A 15,652-nucleotide genomic window follows, 5' to 3' on the forward strand; every position below is an offset into this window, starting at 1 on the left:
CAGATTGGATCTTTCCAGCAGTTTCTGCCGGACCATGCATGCGCCGGCGCGTGCCACTCCCTTGCACGCTCCCGGCCACATGCGCGATCCGGTCCCTCCCAGTTCCTTCTTAACCGCCATCGGCTGCAGACGGAATCCGCTCAGGCTGCGGCCAGAGTCAGCGTATTTAATGTTTTAAGTGTTTTTAGAGTTTCTTTTTAGTCTTTCAGTCTTTAAGTTAGCTTGTTGTTTTTCTTATTACAAAAAAAAAAAAGAGTATATAAAAGCCTTAGTAACAAGAGGAGCAGTGGAGGCCCGGGGACGTAAGGCCATTAGGCCTCCTGCCGCGGCAGGCTGGGTCCGAGAGGGGAACGAGCACAGAGAAGGTGCTAAGTACCCTATTAACAACTCAAAGACTCACCGCAATGTCCTCTTCAGGATTCAAGAAGTGTGAGTCATGCCACGAAGCTATGCCGGCCTCCGATGGGCACAGTCAGTGTATTAGGTGCCTGGGGGAATCTCACGTCACCCAAAAATATTCCTTCTGCACAAAGCTCACAGCTAGAGCAAGGAAGGACAGAGAAATGCGGCTAAAAATGCTGCTCTTTGACAAGGCCCTCCAGCCAGACGTGCCGGAGCGGCCCCAACAAGAGGGACCCGCAGGGGCCCATAAAAGGAAGGCAGCTTTCCTCACCCCATCAGTGCAAAAACGGAGGAATCTCTCGCCAACCCGATCCCTGCCGGCAGCCACAGCGAGCAGGACGGGTGCAGCACATAGCCCCCAGCCGCAATCACAGACGAGCGGTGGCGGCACGGAAGCGCACGTGGCAGAGACTGAGCCTCCGATAATCAAACAGCCGGCCCACACCGCGGGCAGAGCGGCGGCCAGGCAAGCGCCGGAACCGGCGGCACCGCAGCTAGTGGCACAGACCCCCGGGGCGCCAACGGTGCAGAGCTCACAGGCACGCGGCCTGCAGGCGCCGGGGGAGACCACCCGCGCGGCACCGACAGCGGGGCCGAGATCCCTGGCATGGAAAGGGGCGGAGTCAGCCCCACAGGGGAGGGGAAAGGCAGCAGAGAAAACCCGGCACCGCAGCCCTTCTCCAAACAGGGCTGCAGGGCTGCTTTCTCTAAGCCCTCCCCTTATGCTGTGAACTCCAACAAGGAGGCAGGGGTCTCCCCCAGTCTACCCTGAGCCTCCCTCCCCATTCCTCCAGCCAGCATCACCATGGCTCGGGCCACCCTCGCCTTTTCTGGGATTTGACCCCCTGGAGTACTATCACAAATCAGTCTCACCATTGTCTCAATCACCCAGACGATCTCGCTCCCCCAAACACCGGGGGTATGCGCCTCGAGAGTGGTCCAGGTCTCCACCCCAGGAACCGTGCCCGTGTTGCCATGGTCGCCCCTATCATGCGGGGCATAGACACCATAGGCATACCCCCAGGGACAGGTCCCCTCAGACGGTTCTCTATCCCCGAGGGCAATCGCGGACGGGGACGGAAATGCAAATATTTCAGGGGGAGTTGATTCTGGAACCCTGAGATTTCCCCTCGCAAGCCTCCAGTGAGAGGATGTATCACAGTCAACAGGACCCAGAGGGATCCAGAGAGGCTTACACTAGTGGTTCCTCTCTATCCTCCCCCGACGAGGCTACGGCCCCAGGGGACATCCACCCCCCAGACGATCTCAAACAGTTTCAAGAGCTGTTTAAAAGGGTGGCCTTTATGCAAGGCATCCAAACAGCAGAGGTGCAGGAGAAGCACCATAAGCTCCTCAAAAACCTGAGACCTCCGGCCTCTTCCAAAATAGCTATTCTGCTCGTCGAAGCAATTATGGAGTCTGCTACCACGATATGGCAGACCCCTGCGTCCGCTCCGCCTATAAACAAGAGAGCGGATAAGAAATACTTCGTCCCGGCGAAGGGCATGGAGTTCCTGTTCAGTCACCCACAACCAAATTCTCTGGTGGTGGAATCGTCTCAACAGAGGTCGAAAACTTCTCAGTACAAGACAGGGGGAACGGACAAAGATGCCAAGAAGCTAGAGTTATTCGGCAGAAAGGTCTACTACTCCTCCACCCTACTGTTGAGAATGGCAAATTATGCAGCACACCTAGCGAACCATAACTTTGACAATTACTCCAGGCTGACTTCCCTCATGGACTCACTTCCAGAGGATAAGAAGCCGGTGCTGAAGGCCATCGTGCAGGAAGGCTACGCAGCCTCGAGGACAGGAGTTCAGATCGCCCTGGATGTAGCAGATACGGCGGCATGCTCAACGGCTACGGCAGCGGTCATGCGCAGGGAATCCTGGCTTCAGACATTGGGTATCCGGAGGGATCTGCAGGCAAAGATCGTTGATCTCCCCTTTGACACACAGAAGTTGTTTCTGAATCAACTGATTCGGTCCTTCATTCCAGTAAGGACTCAAGGGCTACTCTCAGAACCTTGGGGATTTATACCCCTCCATACAGGAAGAAAAAGTATTACCCTCAGCAAAGATGATACCCGTATCAACCCCAGTGTGCTCACTACCAAAGGGGCTACAAGCAAGGGCGGCATCAACAGCACCAACAGTACAGAACTCCCAGGCGATGTTTCCAACAGAGCCGTGCATCCTCGGGGCAGGGCCAAAGGCAACAAGTTTGACGGACAGATTGAGGGCTGCACTATCACTACCATCGCGCAATGTCATCCAAAGCTAATGTTCCATCATCGCCTCCGACCATTCTACGCCCAGTGGCAAAAGATCACCACAGACAAATGGGTACTGGAGATCATAGCCACGGGTTACGCGATCCCCTTCCAGTTGCTCCCACCGCCACAACCTCCACCCAGGCCCCATCTAAAGGACGCCTCCCAAGAAGCGAGACTCAAGCAGGAGGTGGACCATCTTATGCTTATAGGGGCAGTGGAAAGAGTGCCGGAGCAACTCCAAGGGAAAGGGTTCTATTCAAGATACTTCCTTACAGAGAAAAAAACAGGAGGCTGGAGGCCCGTCCTAGATCATCGAGGCCTCAATTGGTACTTGCGCAAACAAAAACAACGCTTTCGGATGATCACAGTCGCCTCTATACTTACGGCACTGGACGATGGAGATTGGTTCTCAGCCCTCGACTTAAAAGACACGTATTTCCATACAACAATCCACCCAGCTCACAGATGTTTTCTCCGGTTTATGGTCGGCAAAGAACATTTCCAATACAAGGTTCTGCCGTTCGGCCTCTCCTCGGCCCCCAAAGTATTTACTAAGACCCTGGCAGTGGTGTCAGCCTACCTGCACAGACAGGGGGTATTTATATTCCCGTATCTGGACGACTGCCCACTGAAAGGGGCCTCGAAGGAAGAGGTACTACGCATGATACGCGTTACGGCAGGCACGTTCTCTTCGCTGGGCCTGGTCATCAACCTGGCGAAGTCAAAGATCGACCCCGCACAGGACATAGAGTTCATAGGGGCACACATAAACTCCATCACAGCAAGGGTTTATCTACCAGATGCCCACTTTCGCGCCATTGGTTCCCTCGTACAAGTCATCACCTTCAGCCCCACGGTGCCAGTTCTAACGTGCTTACAGCTGCTAGGCCATATGGCAGCAGCAACGTTCGTAGTACAGAACGCCAGATTGCACATGCGCAGCATGCAGCACTGGCTGGCGAGCGTCTACAAACCGGCAGCACACACCATCCGCAGGGTGGTGTCGCCCACGACAGAGGTGTGCAGATTCCTGCAATGGTGGGTGAACCCCAAGAACATGCTAACAGGAGTACCCTTTCATCAACCACAAATATCTATCTTTCTCACCACCGACGCCTCCCACATAGGGTGGGGAGCACACATGGGCGAAAAGGTGATGCAGGGACTGTGGTCCCCTACAGAACAGTCGCTGCACATAAATATACTGGAGCTCAGAGCAGTGTTCAACGCCTGCAAACACTTTCGAGACCATATACAAGGCAAAGTAGTTGGGATCAGTACAGACAATACCTCCACCATGTTTTATATAAATCGACAAGGAGGAGCTCGGTCCCATGCCTTATGTGTGGAAGCAGTCCGCCTGTGGAACTGGTGCATCGCCAACAATATAACTTTGAAAGCCTCGTATTTACCAGGCGCTCACAACGTGCAGGCAGACCAGTTGAGCAGGCACTTCGCACTCACACACGAGTGGCAGATCCGTTCCGATCTGCTACGACCGATTTTTCACACATGGGGGTTTCCCCTGATAGACCTGCTTGCCACTCATCGCAACAAGAAGTGCCCACAATACTGCTCCATGGCAGGACTGGGACAGGGGTCCCTGGGGGACGCATTCGTGATCTCGTGGAAGGGCCCCCTGCTCTACGCATTTCCTCCCACAGTGCTCATCCACAAGGTCTTGCAGAAAGCCAGGCGAGAGAGAGCCCGCATGATCCTAGTAGTCCCAACTTGGGATCGACAGCAATGGTTCCCCTTACTCCTGCGCATGTCGGACTGCCCACCAATGCCCCTTCCGGTGGCGCCAGACCTGCTCACGCAAGCCCAGGGGTCTATAGTGCACCCACACCCCCGAGGCCTGCGACTGCAAGCATGGTTAATCCATGGCTCAGCTCCCTAGAGAGCACATGTACGGAGGGAGTGCAACAAGTCCTAGAAAGTAGCAGAAGGACTTCCACCAGGAAGATCTACAAGCAGAAATGGACTCGATTCACTGCATGGTGTTCTACCAAGCAATTAGCTCCCCTTGCTGTGCCTATACCTGTAATATTAGAATACTTACTGGACCTCAAGAGAGGCGGACTCTCCCTATCCTCGTTGAAGGTCCACCTTGCCGCTATATCGGCTTTCTGACACGAAGAGGAAGGGCCCACGGTATTCGCCCATCCCATGGTTACCAGGTTCCTGAAGGGGCTGGTAAACCTGTACCCCCCTCGGAAACCGCTTCCACCTTCGTGGAGCTTGGACCTGGTGCTTAACGCACTAACGGGACCACCGCTTGAACGCTTAGCCACAGTTTCCCTCCGTCTCCTTACGATAAAGATGACCTTCCTTCTTGCAATCACGTCAGCTCACAGGGTGAGCGAGCTTGCGGCAGTTATGGCAACACCACCCTGCACAGTATTTTCGAAGGAGGCGGTAACCTTACGGCTGCATCCAGCCTTTGTTCCGAAAGTTTCTTCAGAGTTTCATATTAACGAACCTATAGTCTTACCCTCGTTTTATCCAAAGCCTCATAACTCCAACAAAGAGGCGTGCCTACACCTCCTGGACGTGAGGAGGGCGCTGGCTTTTTATATAGACAGGACTAAGTCCTTCTGAAAAACAGATAGACTCCTAGTCTCTCTCGCTCCCAGATCAAAAGGAGAAGGTCTCTCTTCGCAGAGAATCTCGAAGCACATCGTATCCTGTATAAAAATGTGCTATGAATTTAGAAAGACTCCTTTACTGGCCCCGCCTAGGGCTCACTCCACCAGGGCGGTGGCGGCATCAACGGCCTTTTTCAAGGGCATTGCGCTAAAAGACATCTGCAGAGCGGTGACATGGTCATCCTATGACACCTTCACCAAGCATTATGCCCTACACAGGGTATTCCAAGAGGATACCTGTCTCTCGACAGCGGTCCTTTCGGGGGCAAGCTGCACATAACCTGATTACCCACCTCCTTTCTTGGGTTACTGCTGGGTAGTCACCTATCGTGGAGCACCCACGGGGACACTCGAGGAAGAAAGAGAAGTTACTCACCGTAGTAACGGTGGTTCTTCGAGATGTGTCCCCGTGGGTGCTCCACCACCCGCCCATCCTCCCCACTTCGGATCTCTGTTTAGTGTTTTTCAGGATCATCTGAGGCAGTTGGTCAAGGAACTGGTGGGGACCGGATCGCGCACGTGGCCAGGAGTGCCCAAGGGAGCGGCACGCGCCGGCGCATGCATGGTCCGGCAGAAACTGCTGGAAAGATCCGATCTGCGGCGCCAGGGCGAGCCCGACACCTATCGTGGAGCACCCACGGGGACACATCTTGAAGAACCATCGTTACTACGGTGAGTAACTTCTCTTTCCTGTAGAGTAGACACACTGGATGTACTAATGGTATTGCTAGGTGACCCTAATGCTTGGTTCTCTGTCTCATGAAGCCATGCAGTGGAAATCTGAACAAAAGTATGGAGCTATTGCAGTCCCCCCATAGTTGGTGATATCTCTGACTGTTTCATTCGTAGGCTAAAGGGCGGGTTGGGGGAGGGAACTGTGTGGGATATAGATATGGGCTGGGGTATGGATTATCTGTCCCATATTCTCGCTGTTCTATGTAATTTGCATCTTATTAGTAAAAACCGGGGAAAATGTTTGTTAGTGACTGGGAGAGAGATGTATGGGGGGTTCTGCCCCCATATCTGTTATTGGCAGTGTTGCTGGTATGAGAGAGGCCATGGTCATGAGTGTATGTATTTGAGAAGAGGGCATTGCACCTTACTCCTTTTTAGTGGGATATGAGCTGTTGAACAAATGAATGTTGCCTTGTCTCTATATTGGTTGTATGTATTGATTTCCACGCTGGTATCTTTGTCTCACATCCATGCTTTGCTGCTTCCGTGCCCTGGGCTCTTTCTTTTGGTGCTTTACCTGGATATTGTTTTGTTTGCTTTGCTTTGTTTGAAAATAAAGTAAAGTGTCCAGTCTTCATGGTTGTAAAGGAGGGTCACTGGTGCATTGTTTTCTTCCTGAGTACAGGAAAAAGCCTATTTTAATTGGGGCTTTGTAAGCTCCATACTCATTTCATCCTGCTGAATTTATTATACAGATCACGAAGTTTTCTATATGTAGAATTATGCCGCAGAGCAGAGTTTCAGGATGTAATTCTGGTCTTCCGATAAACAAGTTGTGGTCAATAATGTAATTGTTCTTGTATTTAAATTTGGTAGTTGATTGGTCATTTGTCTTGAAAGAGTCAACTGTAAAAGCACATGTCCTTTTTCATAAATACCTATTTAAAAGGTGTGTGTTAACCTCTCCTAAATTGTACCTTCTGGTATGCATGCCATTATAAGTCCCAAATGTAAACTGAGATAATGATTTGTTGGAAAGTTTTCAAATTACAAATAGGAGTCAGTGGGAGTTGGACATCTGTCTCTTTTTCGAAATCCTATTCTTAAACATTGAATTAACTAGGTTTGGTTCCCTCTTATGCCTGCTTATGTACACCTAATATGAGCTTTAATATGTAAGTTCATTTTTTTTAATTTTATCCTCTACTAGGTCAATGACAGCATTCAAAGGAGACTGCAAAGTTATGAAATTGTTTGCAAAACACATGAAGGTAAGCGCGTTCAGAGCTAGTTTTCATAAAGTAGCTAACTGTTATCTTTGGAATGGTACTGCCACGATACCTATCACGCACATAGCTCCTTCCATGCACATAGTTTCTCCTTTGTACCCCAACAACACAGTTTTGGGTGCTCAGCCAAGCCATCCTTCGGCTCACTCCTCAAACTTTCCCCAGGTTATGATCCCATGTATTTTTGTGTAGCATTGGCATCCACGTTACTCTCAAAACATCCAGTAACCTGTGTATCTGTTTGGTACTCAGGCAAACATTTTGTGCCTCGGGTCAGTCTCTGATTTTGTGCCTGTTTAAAAAAACAAAAAAACAAACAAAATAAAAAAACGTGCACATGTGTATGCATCCACAGAATTACATGATCACCCAAGCTCATAGGTATAAATCTGATAGTCAAATGCTCAGCTACCCAGCGTAAATGCCATTTTGAGAGTACAAATGAGGGGAATGTATTGCAAGCAAGGAAAGAGAAAACAGTGAATGAAAATTTGGTCTCTTATATAAATACTGCCACACAGGTCAATGTCATACCCGTGTATTTCATCCTTCCCAAGAGCTGGGCAGATCAGTGTTCTGCATTAAGTTCCCCAGGCTGCATGCATTTCGTTCTAGAGGATTGATTTAGTTGTTGGAAGGCCAGTGCTATTCAAACCTCAGAAAAAGAGCTTGAGGTGATATTTTCAAAGGTGGAAGCATATTGGACAGAGAGAGAGAGAGAGAGACAGCACTGCCTACCTAGTCATCTGTTTGTACTGGGTAAGGTTGAAATTCACTTCCCAGTCCCTTTTGAAGGAATTAATACAAGCTGAAAAGCATCACGATAAAGCAATTAAATTCCTATAGTCACTGAGCAAAGTTCAATGATTGACTCTCAAAGGGAGTTGGACACCTCCCTGCTTTTTGTGCCTTTTTGCACATATGGACCAGCTGCACAATCTGAGAGCATGTCTACACTTCAGTCGGGTCGATCTTCCAGAGTTTGAGTTGGTGCACCTGACAGAGATGTGCTAAATCGATCTGTCTGGGGTTGGTAGTTGACCCATGTGCTCCTCACTATCATGCAGAGTCAGGGAGGTCGATGGGAGACGCTCTCCTCTGGACTTCCCTCTGTATGGATAGTCAGGTAAGTCGATTGCAGATAAGTCAATTCTAACTATCCAAGTGCCATCGCTAGAACTGCAATCAACTTACCTGCCTAGTATAGACCAAGTGAGAGATGTACAGTGTGACTCTGACTACCTTCATCTACAGTGCTTTAGCTGCTACGCACTAACTTCCCATGTAGCTCCTGCTACCACACACTAAAAATTCCCTAGTGTGCTTATAGAATTCTTAGTGTATAGCAACAGAACCCACCTGGATAGTTACGTACATATACTGTATGCTGTAGCTTACATCCCAGCTTGCTGTACTTCAGAGATTTAGACCTGACCTTAGGTGATGTGTTAAGAGGAGTTATTGTATCATGCAGAATTTACATCCAAGAGGGAATCCCATGCTTCTGGGATTACTGATACCGTATTTGCTTTGTCTGTCCTTGAATTAGATAAAGGAACAGATGCGCATGCTGGAGAATGGTGTCATCCATCTGGGTGTAGGAACACCTGGAAGGATAAAAGCTCTAGTAGAACAAGGTAAGAAAGGAGGCTGGGATGAGCTCTGGTAATGGACATACTGAACTTGGCAGAATAAGTAAAACTTCAGTAGAATTTGAAGGTTTTGGATGACTCTGAGCCCATAAATTTGGGGATCTAATCTCAAATATTGCTCAAATGGTGTTCAGCAATATAAGATTTAAAAATCCAAGAAGCTGAGCATAATGGTTTTGACAGTGGTATTAGGGGGAGGGATAGCTCAGCAGTTTGAGCATTGGCCTGCTCCACCCAGGGTTTCAAATTCAGTCCTTGAGAAGGCCATTTAGGGATTGAGGCAAATAAATGTCAGGGATGGTGCCTGGTCCTGCCAAGAGGGCAGGGGATTGGACTAGATGACCGCCTGAGGTCCCTTCCAGTTCTAGGAGATGTGTGTTTCCATTTTGGAAAAATGGAACTTTTCTCTTTAGAAAAGAGGAGACTGAGGGGGGACATGATAGAGGTATATAAAATTATGACAGGGTGGAGATGGTGAATAAGGAGAAGTTATTTACTTGTGCCCATAATACAAGAACTAGAGGACACTAAATGAAATTAATGGGTAGCAGGTTTAAAACTAATAAAAGAAAGTTGTTCTTCACTCAGCGCATAGTTAACCTGTCAAACTCCTTGCCAGAGGAGACTGTGAAGGCTAGGACTATAACAGAATTTAAGAAAGAGCTAGATAAATTCATGGAGGTTAGGTCCATAAAAGGCTATTAGCCAAGGGTAGGAATGCTGTCCCTGGCCTCTGATTATCAGAGGCTGGAGATGGATGGCAGGAGACAAATCACTTGATCATTGTCTTCGGTTCACTCCCTCTGGGGCACCTGGCACTGTCCACTGTCGGCAGACAGGCTACTGGGCTGGATGGACCTTTGGTCTGACCCAGTATGGCCATTTTTATGTTCTTATGACAAAGGGAATTGTGCTGTGCGCAACTCTGAATTTAAAGCCAGTCTGTTACTGAAGGAGAAGAAGAAGAAATCTAGATTTGCCTGGTCTTTCAGTTTATTATACCCAATTTCCTTCCTGTCTGGCATAAAAGCCTTGAATAGGAAGTTAGCTTCTCTGGGCTTGCTTCCACTCCAAGCTAAATCAGCATCGACTTAATTAATCCACCTGAACAAGAGGCAGAAGCTATGATGACGGCCTGGTGTAGACACCAGTAAGGTCATGTAAGCTATATCACCCGGGGGCGGGTCTTTTAGATCCCTGATCTACATATGTTGATTTAAGTGGCAGTAACGACAAAGTCACCACCCTTCCATTCCCCAAATGTAAGTGGTTTTTTCTGCCTTATATTTGGCTTCCTATGTAGATATTTCTAATAAAAACAAACTATAGTTAAGATCACAGGATACTAACCATGATCCAGTCATGATAGTTCCTTCTTTGGGGCAATTGGCCAAGCTGTTGTCCTGTTTGAGGATGGGCGCTGGTTCTGGCGTGGGACTCTACTGTCACTCTCTAAAGGAAGCACAGGAACAGTGAGATGTTTCAGTGTTGCTAATTTTTACAAGAATGTGACAATATCACAACTCAGAAGTACATTACAGAGCTGATGTTGCTGTACCAGCCCAAAGCTGCATGGTGAGGAGAAATGGAGGGCTAGTAAGCAGAAGTTAACTATATGTTCTTCATGTTTGACAGTTGGTTGCTGCAGTGGAAAGTTACTGGGAAAAAGCTTGCAAGAAAAATTGTGGGCATCATCTACTAGATACGGAAGAGTTAGCAGAGCTGGCGAGGGGTCGTTTCCCAGAGAGCTGGCTGCCTCTTTGTCTCCTTCCAAATGACAAAAGCCCTTTGCAGCGCTGCTGACCTGTAGCTCATACAGGGCCTGATTGTGCAAGTTGCAGAGTATCATCCTCACTTCCCACTGATTGGCTCTTGCTGGCTCAGGCCCTTATAATTTACCAACTTGTTGTCAGCCATTGAAATTCAAGTCCTGTGGTTTCATGAAGAGGAAGTCTGGGGAATTCTTTGCAGGCACGATATTAGCTCTTGGCAAGACTGGCAACAGCAGTTGCTTTGCTTTTGTGTTTGTCTTCTGAAAAGGCATGGTATTATGTGATAAGGAAGCTTGCTTTGTCATTGCATCAGCTTTCCAACTGGCAAATGTAGTGCTTAATGTTCAAAGATCTGTTGCCATGGGGACAAATGGCAGAAGGAGTTTTGATAAGCACGTCATGTAATCTCTCATATAGTAAGACTTGTCTTGCCTTTTCAGACGGCCTGAGCTTGAACTCCTTGAAGTACCTGGTTTTGGATTGGAACTGGAGAGATCAGAAGTTAAGGAGAATGATTGATATCCCTGAGGTACACTAAGGCCACGTTTTTAAAAAATGATACAATTATTTGAACTGTTCTGTGCAGACATGGCCAACGTGTGAATTCTGGGAAGTCGGGATTTTCTGCTGTAAAACTGACTTCTGCTAACAGGTCTCAGGGAGCACAATGGAGTTAACATTATCCCTGTTATTAGGCACAGGATTCTCCTGCTCACAACTGAGGAACTTTGCTTCTATATCCTCCATCTCAAACAGCACCACTGTGCTCCATCACCCTCTACCTGTATTTCCTGCTGAAGTGTCTGTGACCTATTAGTTCTGCCCCTCCCACAGACTCAACAAGCTGTTCCTGGGGAGTGTCCCCCCTTAAAAAAAAACTGAAGAAAAGGAAACCAGATTCATCAGTTTTTGAGGGCACAGTTACAGATCCCAACATGAAAGGAGCACGTTGGTCTGTGGAGTCACACTACATCCTCATCTAGAACAAAGCAGCAACTCACACAGGCCTGTGAGCCTCCAGTAGAACCTTTTCCTCCTCATGAGTCTGTGTCTTTTTCAGTGTCATACTGTAGCACTCACACTATTATGTGCGCGTAGGTGTGCAGCGGCATTGTCCCGGTTTCATCTGTAGTAGAGTATATAGGAAACAGGTATTCAGGAGTGAACTCCCCACATGTCTCTCCAATCAGTACAAGAAGGCTACCTCTCTCCTGTGCAGACATGAGTAACTTCTAAGCAGCCTGTTTCTGCAGGCCCCGGAGATTAATTCCTTTCACACACAGCACAAACCTCTTTCACAAAGAAAATTGTCACACACCACACCTTGCTCTGTAGGTTAACCGATTTTTGAGTAGGTTGTATCGCACACGGCCACTTGCATAAAGTCTTGTTTCTTGTGTTCCAAGATGAACTACAGTGTCTGCTAAAATACCTTGAAAAAAATCTAGTAGCAAAGAGAGCAGCTTCACTTAGGGAAGCAGAGAGGCTCCCTCTTGTGGTAAATCTTCAATAGAAATCTCAACATGCCCTAAAGCGTATAAGAATATGTAAGCTATTTGCATACTGATGAATGGATCACAGAAACGTTAACGAGGACACACTGACACAAAGCTCTAGTATTCAAAAAGCAGTGTGGGCTCATGTGGCGTACAAATGGACCAGGGTTTCTGCGAGTCAACGGCAGGCAGTAAACTGCAGACTCTGACTGAGCTCCCTGGATTTGAACCTCTGCTATTGCAAATCTGAGACTTACAGAGATAGCAAAATAGTGAATCTAACTTTAGTTTACTAGCAGAAAATCAGTGTAAACAGTAGGAACACAAAACTAATTGCCTTTCCAAAGGAAACTTCAAACTCTCAAATTACAAGTTCAGGAATTGTGCAAGTTAAGGACGAGTGTGTGATCCAGACTTTGCCCTTTGGTGCAGCTTTTGCATTGTGAACCAGCCTTCAATCACATGTTGTCTCCCAGATAATACAGCGTACAGGGTTTTCCCCCAACAACTTTTAGTACATATCTGAAGCACCTTGTAGTACGGTGCTTTGCACTACTGAATATGCCAGACAGAGTCCAGGAGGATAAATATCTGTTAGTCTATAAGGTGCCACAGGACTTTTTGTTGTTCTGGAAAATTGCGTACGTTGAAGGTATGTAGTAAACTGTACTCAGATAGCATATTACAGAGAAAATGTGCTAACAGATCCTTAGTGAATTCTATTAGGTGCTGGCAAAGGCAAAATTTTCCCTTTGGAATAAAATCTCATTGAGCCAGGGATCTTGTTCCCTACTTGTGTGTAAAATACCAAAAGCACTATAAATAGCAATAAATAATAACATGATAGATAATGCCTGATGTCAGAAATGGCTTCCAGTTAATGAGCCTTCATATGATCACACAACTGGTTGGGTGTCCAGTTAGATGAAGGTGGAAGTGCTGATAGATGTGTAACTGTTAGCAACTCAGTTAGCAGATTTAGTCAGATGATGTGCTAAATCTTTGCATCTATAATTAATCATGGATGCAAAATGACACCAGTACAATTTGGGACTTGGCAGAGGCCCTTTTACGATATGACCCTGGTGGCTTCTTCAGTAACTTTTGGCTGCAGAGTAACTTCTGGTCCTGTAACAGGATGACTTGGTGCATCTTATTGTAAACACAATTGTACTCTTTGTTTAAATACATTGCATACAGGAGCACTGGAAACACACACACATTTTTATATTAGTACAAGAGAAAACTCATAGTCTGATTTTCAGAGGCATGAAAATCAGTCTTCCCACCAAAGGCAAACTTACCTCATTTCCAGTGGAGAGTAGAAAAGGCAGCAGAACGTACAGGGGTTGTGGGCTAAGAACAATGCTCAGTAAGATAGATAGGGAAGAGCAAGGCATCTTCTTGGGAATGTTGGTGTCGCACGGTTAATTTTTTACCTGGTGAAGGTCTAATAAACACGTGAGTTTAAAAACAGAAACAAAAGCCCTCCTGCACTTTGGTTCTAGATCCCACCACATCTGCAGTGGAAAGGAGTAGCCTGATGCATGGCTCTTACAAGAGTTGCGTATTCATCTGCATTTCCTAACTTAACAGTGGGCAGATGGGTGACCCCAACAGTGCATTAGTAAAAGCTGTATGTTCACGTCCCTGTTTGCCCCTACCCTCACACCAGCCAAGATCAAAAAAGAGACATTTAGCATATTCAGGCAAGAGGAGCTTGCACGGTTCTTTCCTGAAGAACTCTAAACTCTGTCAAAGCACAACAAGCCAAATATAGTCTGGCTTCAGAGTCTATAATCTGCCTATAGACAAAGTTCAGAAACTTAGTGGGTAGATACTGACTACAATATAAAGTAGTAACCTTTCTCCTAATGTGCAAGCATCAAAATGAGCTTTTCAAATCCTTTTGTAACCCCATTACATCTGTTCTTTCTGTTAACAACATAGGGTCTATCCAGTCTGAAAATAACAACTTGTACAGTTAAGCTATTTGAGTTACATGAGGAAAAATGCTTTTAAAATGTACTTCAGATGAGAAGAAATTTAATCCCCTCTTTACATAACTCAGATAGAGCAATTGGTCAGGTTTTCCCCCACCAGTCATCCCTGGACTGAAATGGAGCATATAAACATTCAGCCCTAAAGATGAAATTCTCTTTGACGTAGTGAGAGCTGACAACAGCTCTTGTAGTGAAAGTCCTGCTATAACCATAACTGCAGTGGAGCTCCTGCTCTTGTTATGGTGTTAGGTAATGTTACTTCTCAAATGTATATGGTGGTCCTTACAGTCGATAAGATGAGGATTGATCTACACGAGGCAGGTATGTTGATTGCAGATACGCAATTCTAGCTATGGCAGTTGCGCAGTTAGAATCAACTCATCTGCAACTGATTTACCTGGCCGTCCTCACTGAGGAAGGTCACTGTGAGAGTTTCTTCTTTCTCTTACTCCTCGCTATGGTCGACTGCCAACCCTTGATAGGTCGATTTTGCACATCTTGACCCTGAGCGAGTCGATTTTATGGGTAATGTAGATGTGGTCTGAGAGACATTCAACTAAATAGGAAGTTTCTAAAGTTCCTTATATTTGTGTGGTAAAACTTGCATTTGTGTAGGAAGCTCTTGCCTTTACTCAGCCTCCCGTGAAACTTGTGTAGAATATTGCTTTGTGCATGTGTACAGAGAGCACTTTCAGTAATCTTCCTGCTTCATGTCTTGTTTAATTTTTGTTTCCTCAGATAAGAAAAGAAACAACTGACCTTCTGGAAATGGGAATTATAAAACTGTGTAGAGAGGATTCTGTGAAGCTGGGACTATTTTAAAGGTGTAACTAAGGAGGATGCATTTTATAGCTGTTTTTCTCTTATCATTGTCTGTAATAGCCACCTGTCAAGTGGCTGACTGGATTCAGTTCTAACTTTTCTGAGATGCTTAGCAGAAATGTGTATCACAATGTTTTGTCAGCTTTCTGGCCCTCTTCTAATAAAGGAAAGGTTTACAAGTAGATTATGTACCAGTGATGGTTATTATATCGACATGATCTGAAATTAGACATATGTTGCATATATCACAGCTGGGGTGGGTTTTCTATTACACTTAGGATTCTGAGGCTGAGTGTACCTGTTCTGATTGACTCCCACAGCTGCTCTCTTCTTCTGACTCTTCTTTCCGCTCTCCTGACAGGAAGCCTTAAGTGCTGCCCTAGAAAGAGTAGAAGACAGTCCATGCACCTTCTGGGCAATTCTGATCCCAAAATTCCCATTCCTCTCTGCTGCTACTGCTTCCTAACATGCAGAAGGCATTTGGCCATTACAGAGGCCAGTCTGGAGTTGGTCAAGACATTTTAGCCATATTGTTCCTTTCGTACCTTATTTCGTTATCCCCTCAGCACGTGGATGAGTTAGAGCTCTCTTGGCCTTCACAAACCCTGTTACCAGAGC

General features: G+C 46.8%; 1 protein-coding gene across 9 annotated transcripts in view; it reads left to right on the forward strand.

The window, feature by feature from the left end:
* CMSS1 (cms1 ribosomal small subunit homolog) overlaps positions 1-15,216 on the forward strand; it is a 422,380-nt gene extending 407,164 nt beyond the window's left edge. For all 9 annotated transcript variants that reach the window (XM_074999555.1, XM_074999563.1, XM_074999593.1 and 6 more), the window contains 4 exons: positions 7,211-7,271; positions 8,839-8,926; positions 11,154-11,242; positions 14,951-15,216. In XM_074999555.1, coding sequence (XP_074855656.1) covers positions 7,211-7,271; positions 8,839-8,926; positions 11,154-11,242; positions 14,951-15,034 — 322 coding nt within the window. In that variant the 3' untranslated portion in view covers positions 15,035-15,216. The remainder of the gene's footprint in view (positions 1-7,210; positions 7,272-8,838; positions 8,927-11,153; positions 11,243-14,950) is intronic.
* Positions 15,217-15,652: the final 436 nt, after the last annotated feature.

Source organism: Carettochelys insculpta, chromosome 1 (genome assembly GCF_033958435.1).
Source record: "Carettochelys insculpta isolate YL-2023 chromosome 1, ASM3395843v1, whole genome shotgun sequence".
In the NCBI taxonomy this organism is placed as follows: domain Eukaryota; kingdom Metazoa; phylum Chordata; order Testudines; family Carettochelyidae; genus Carettochelys; species Carettochelys insculpta.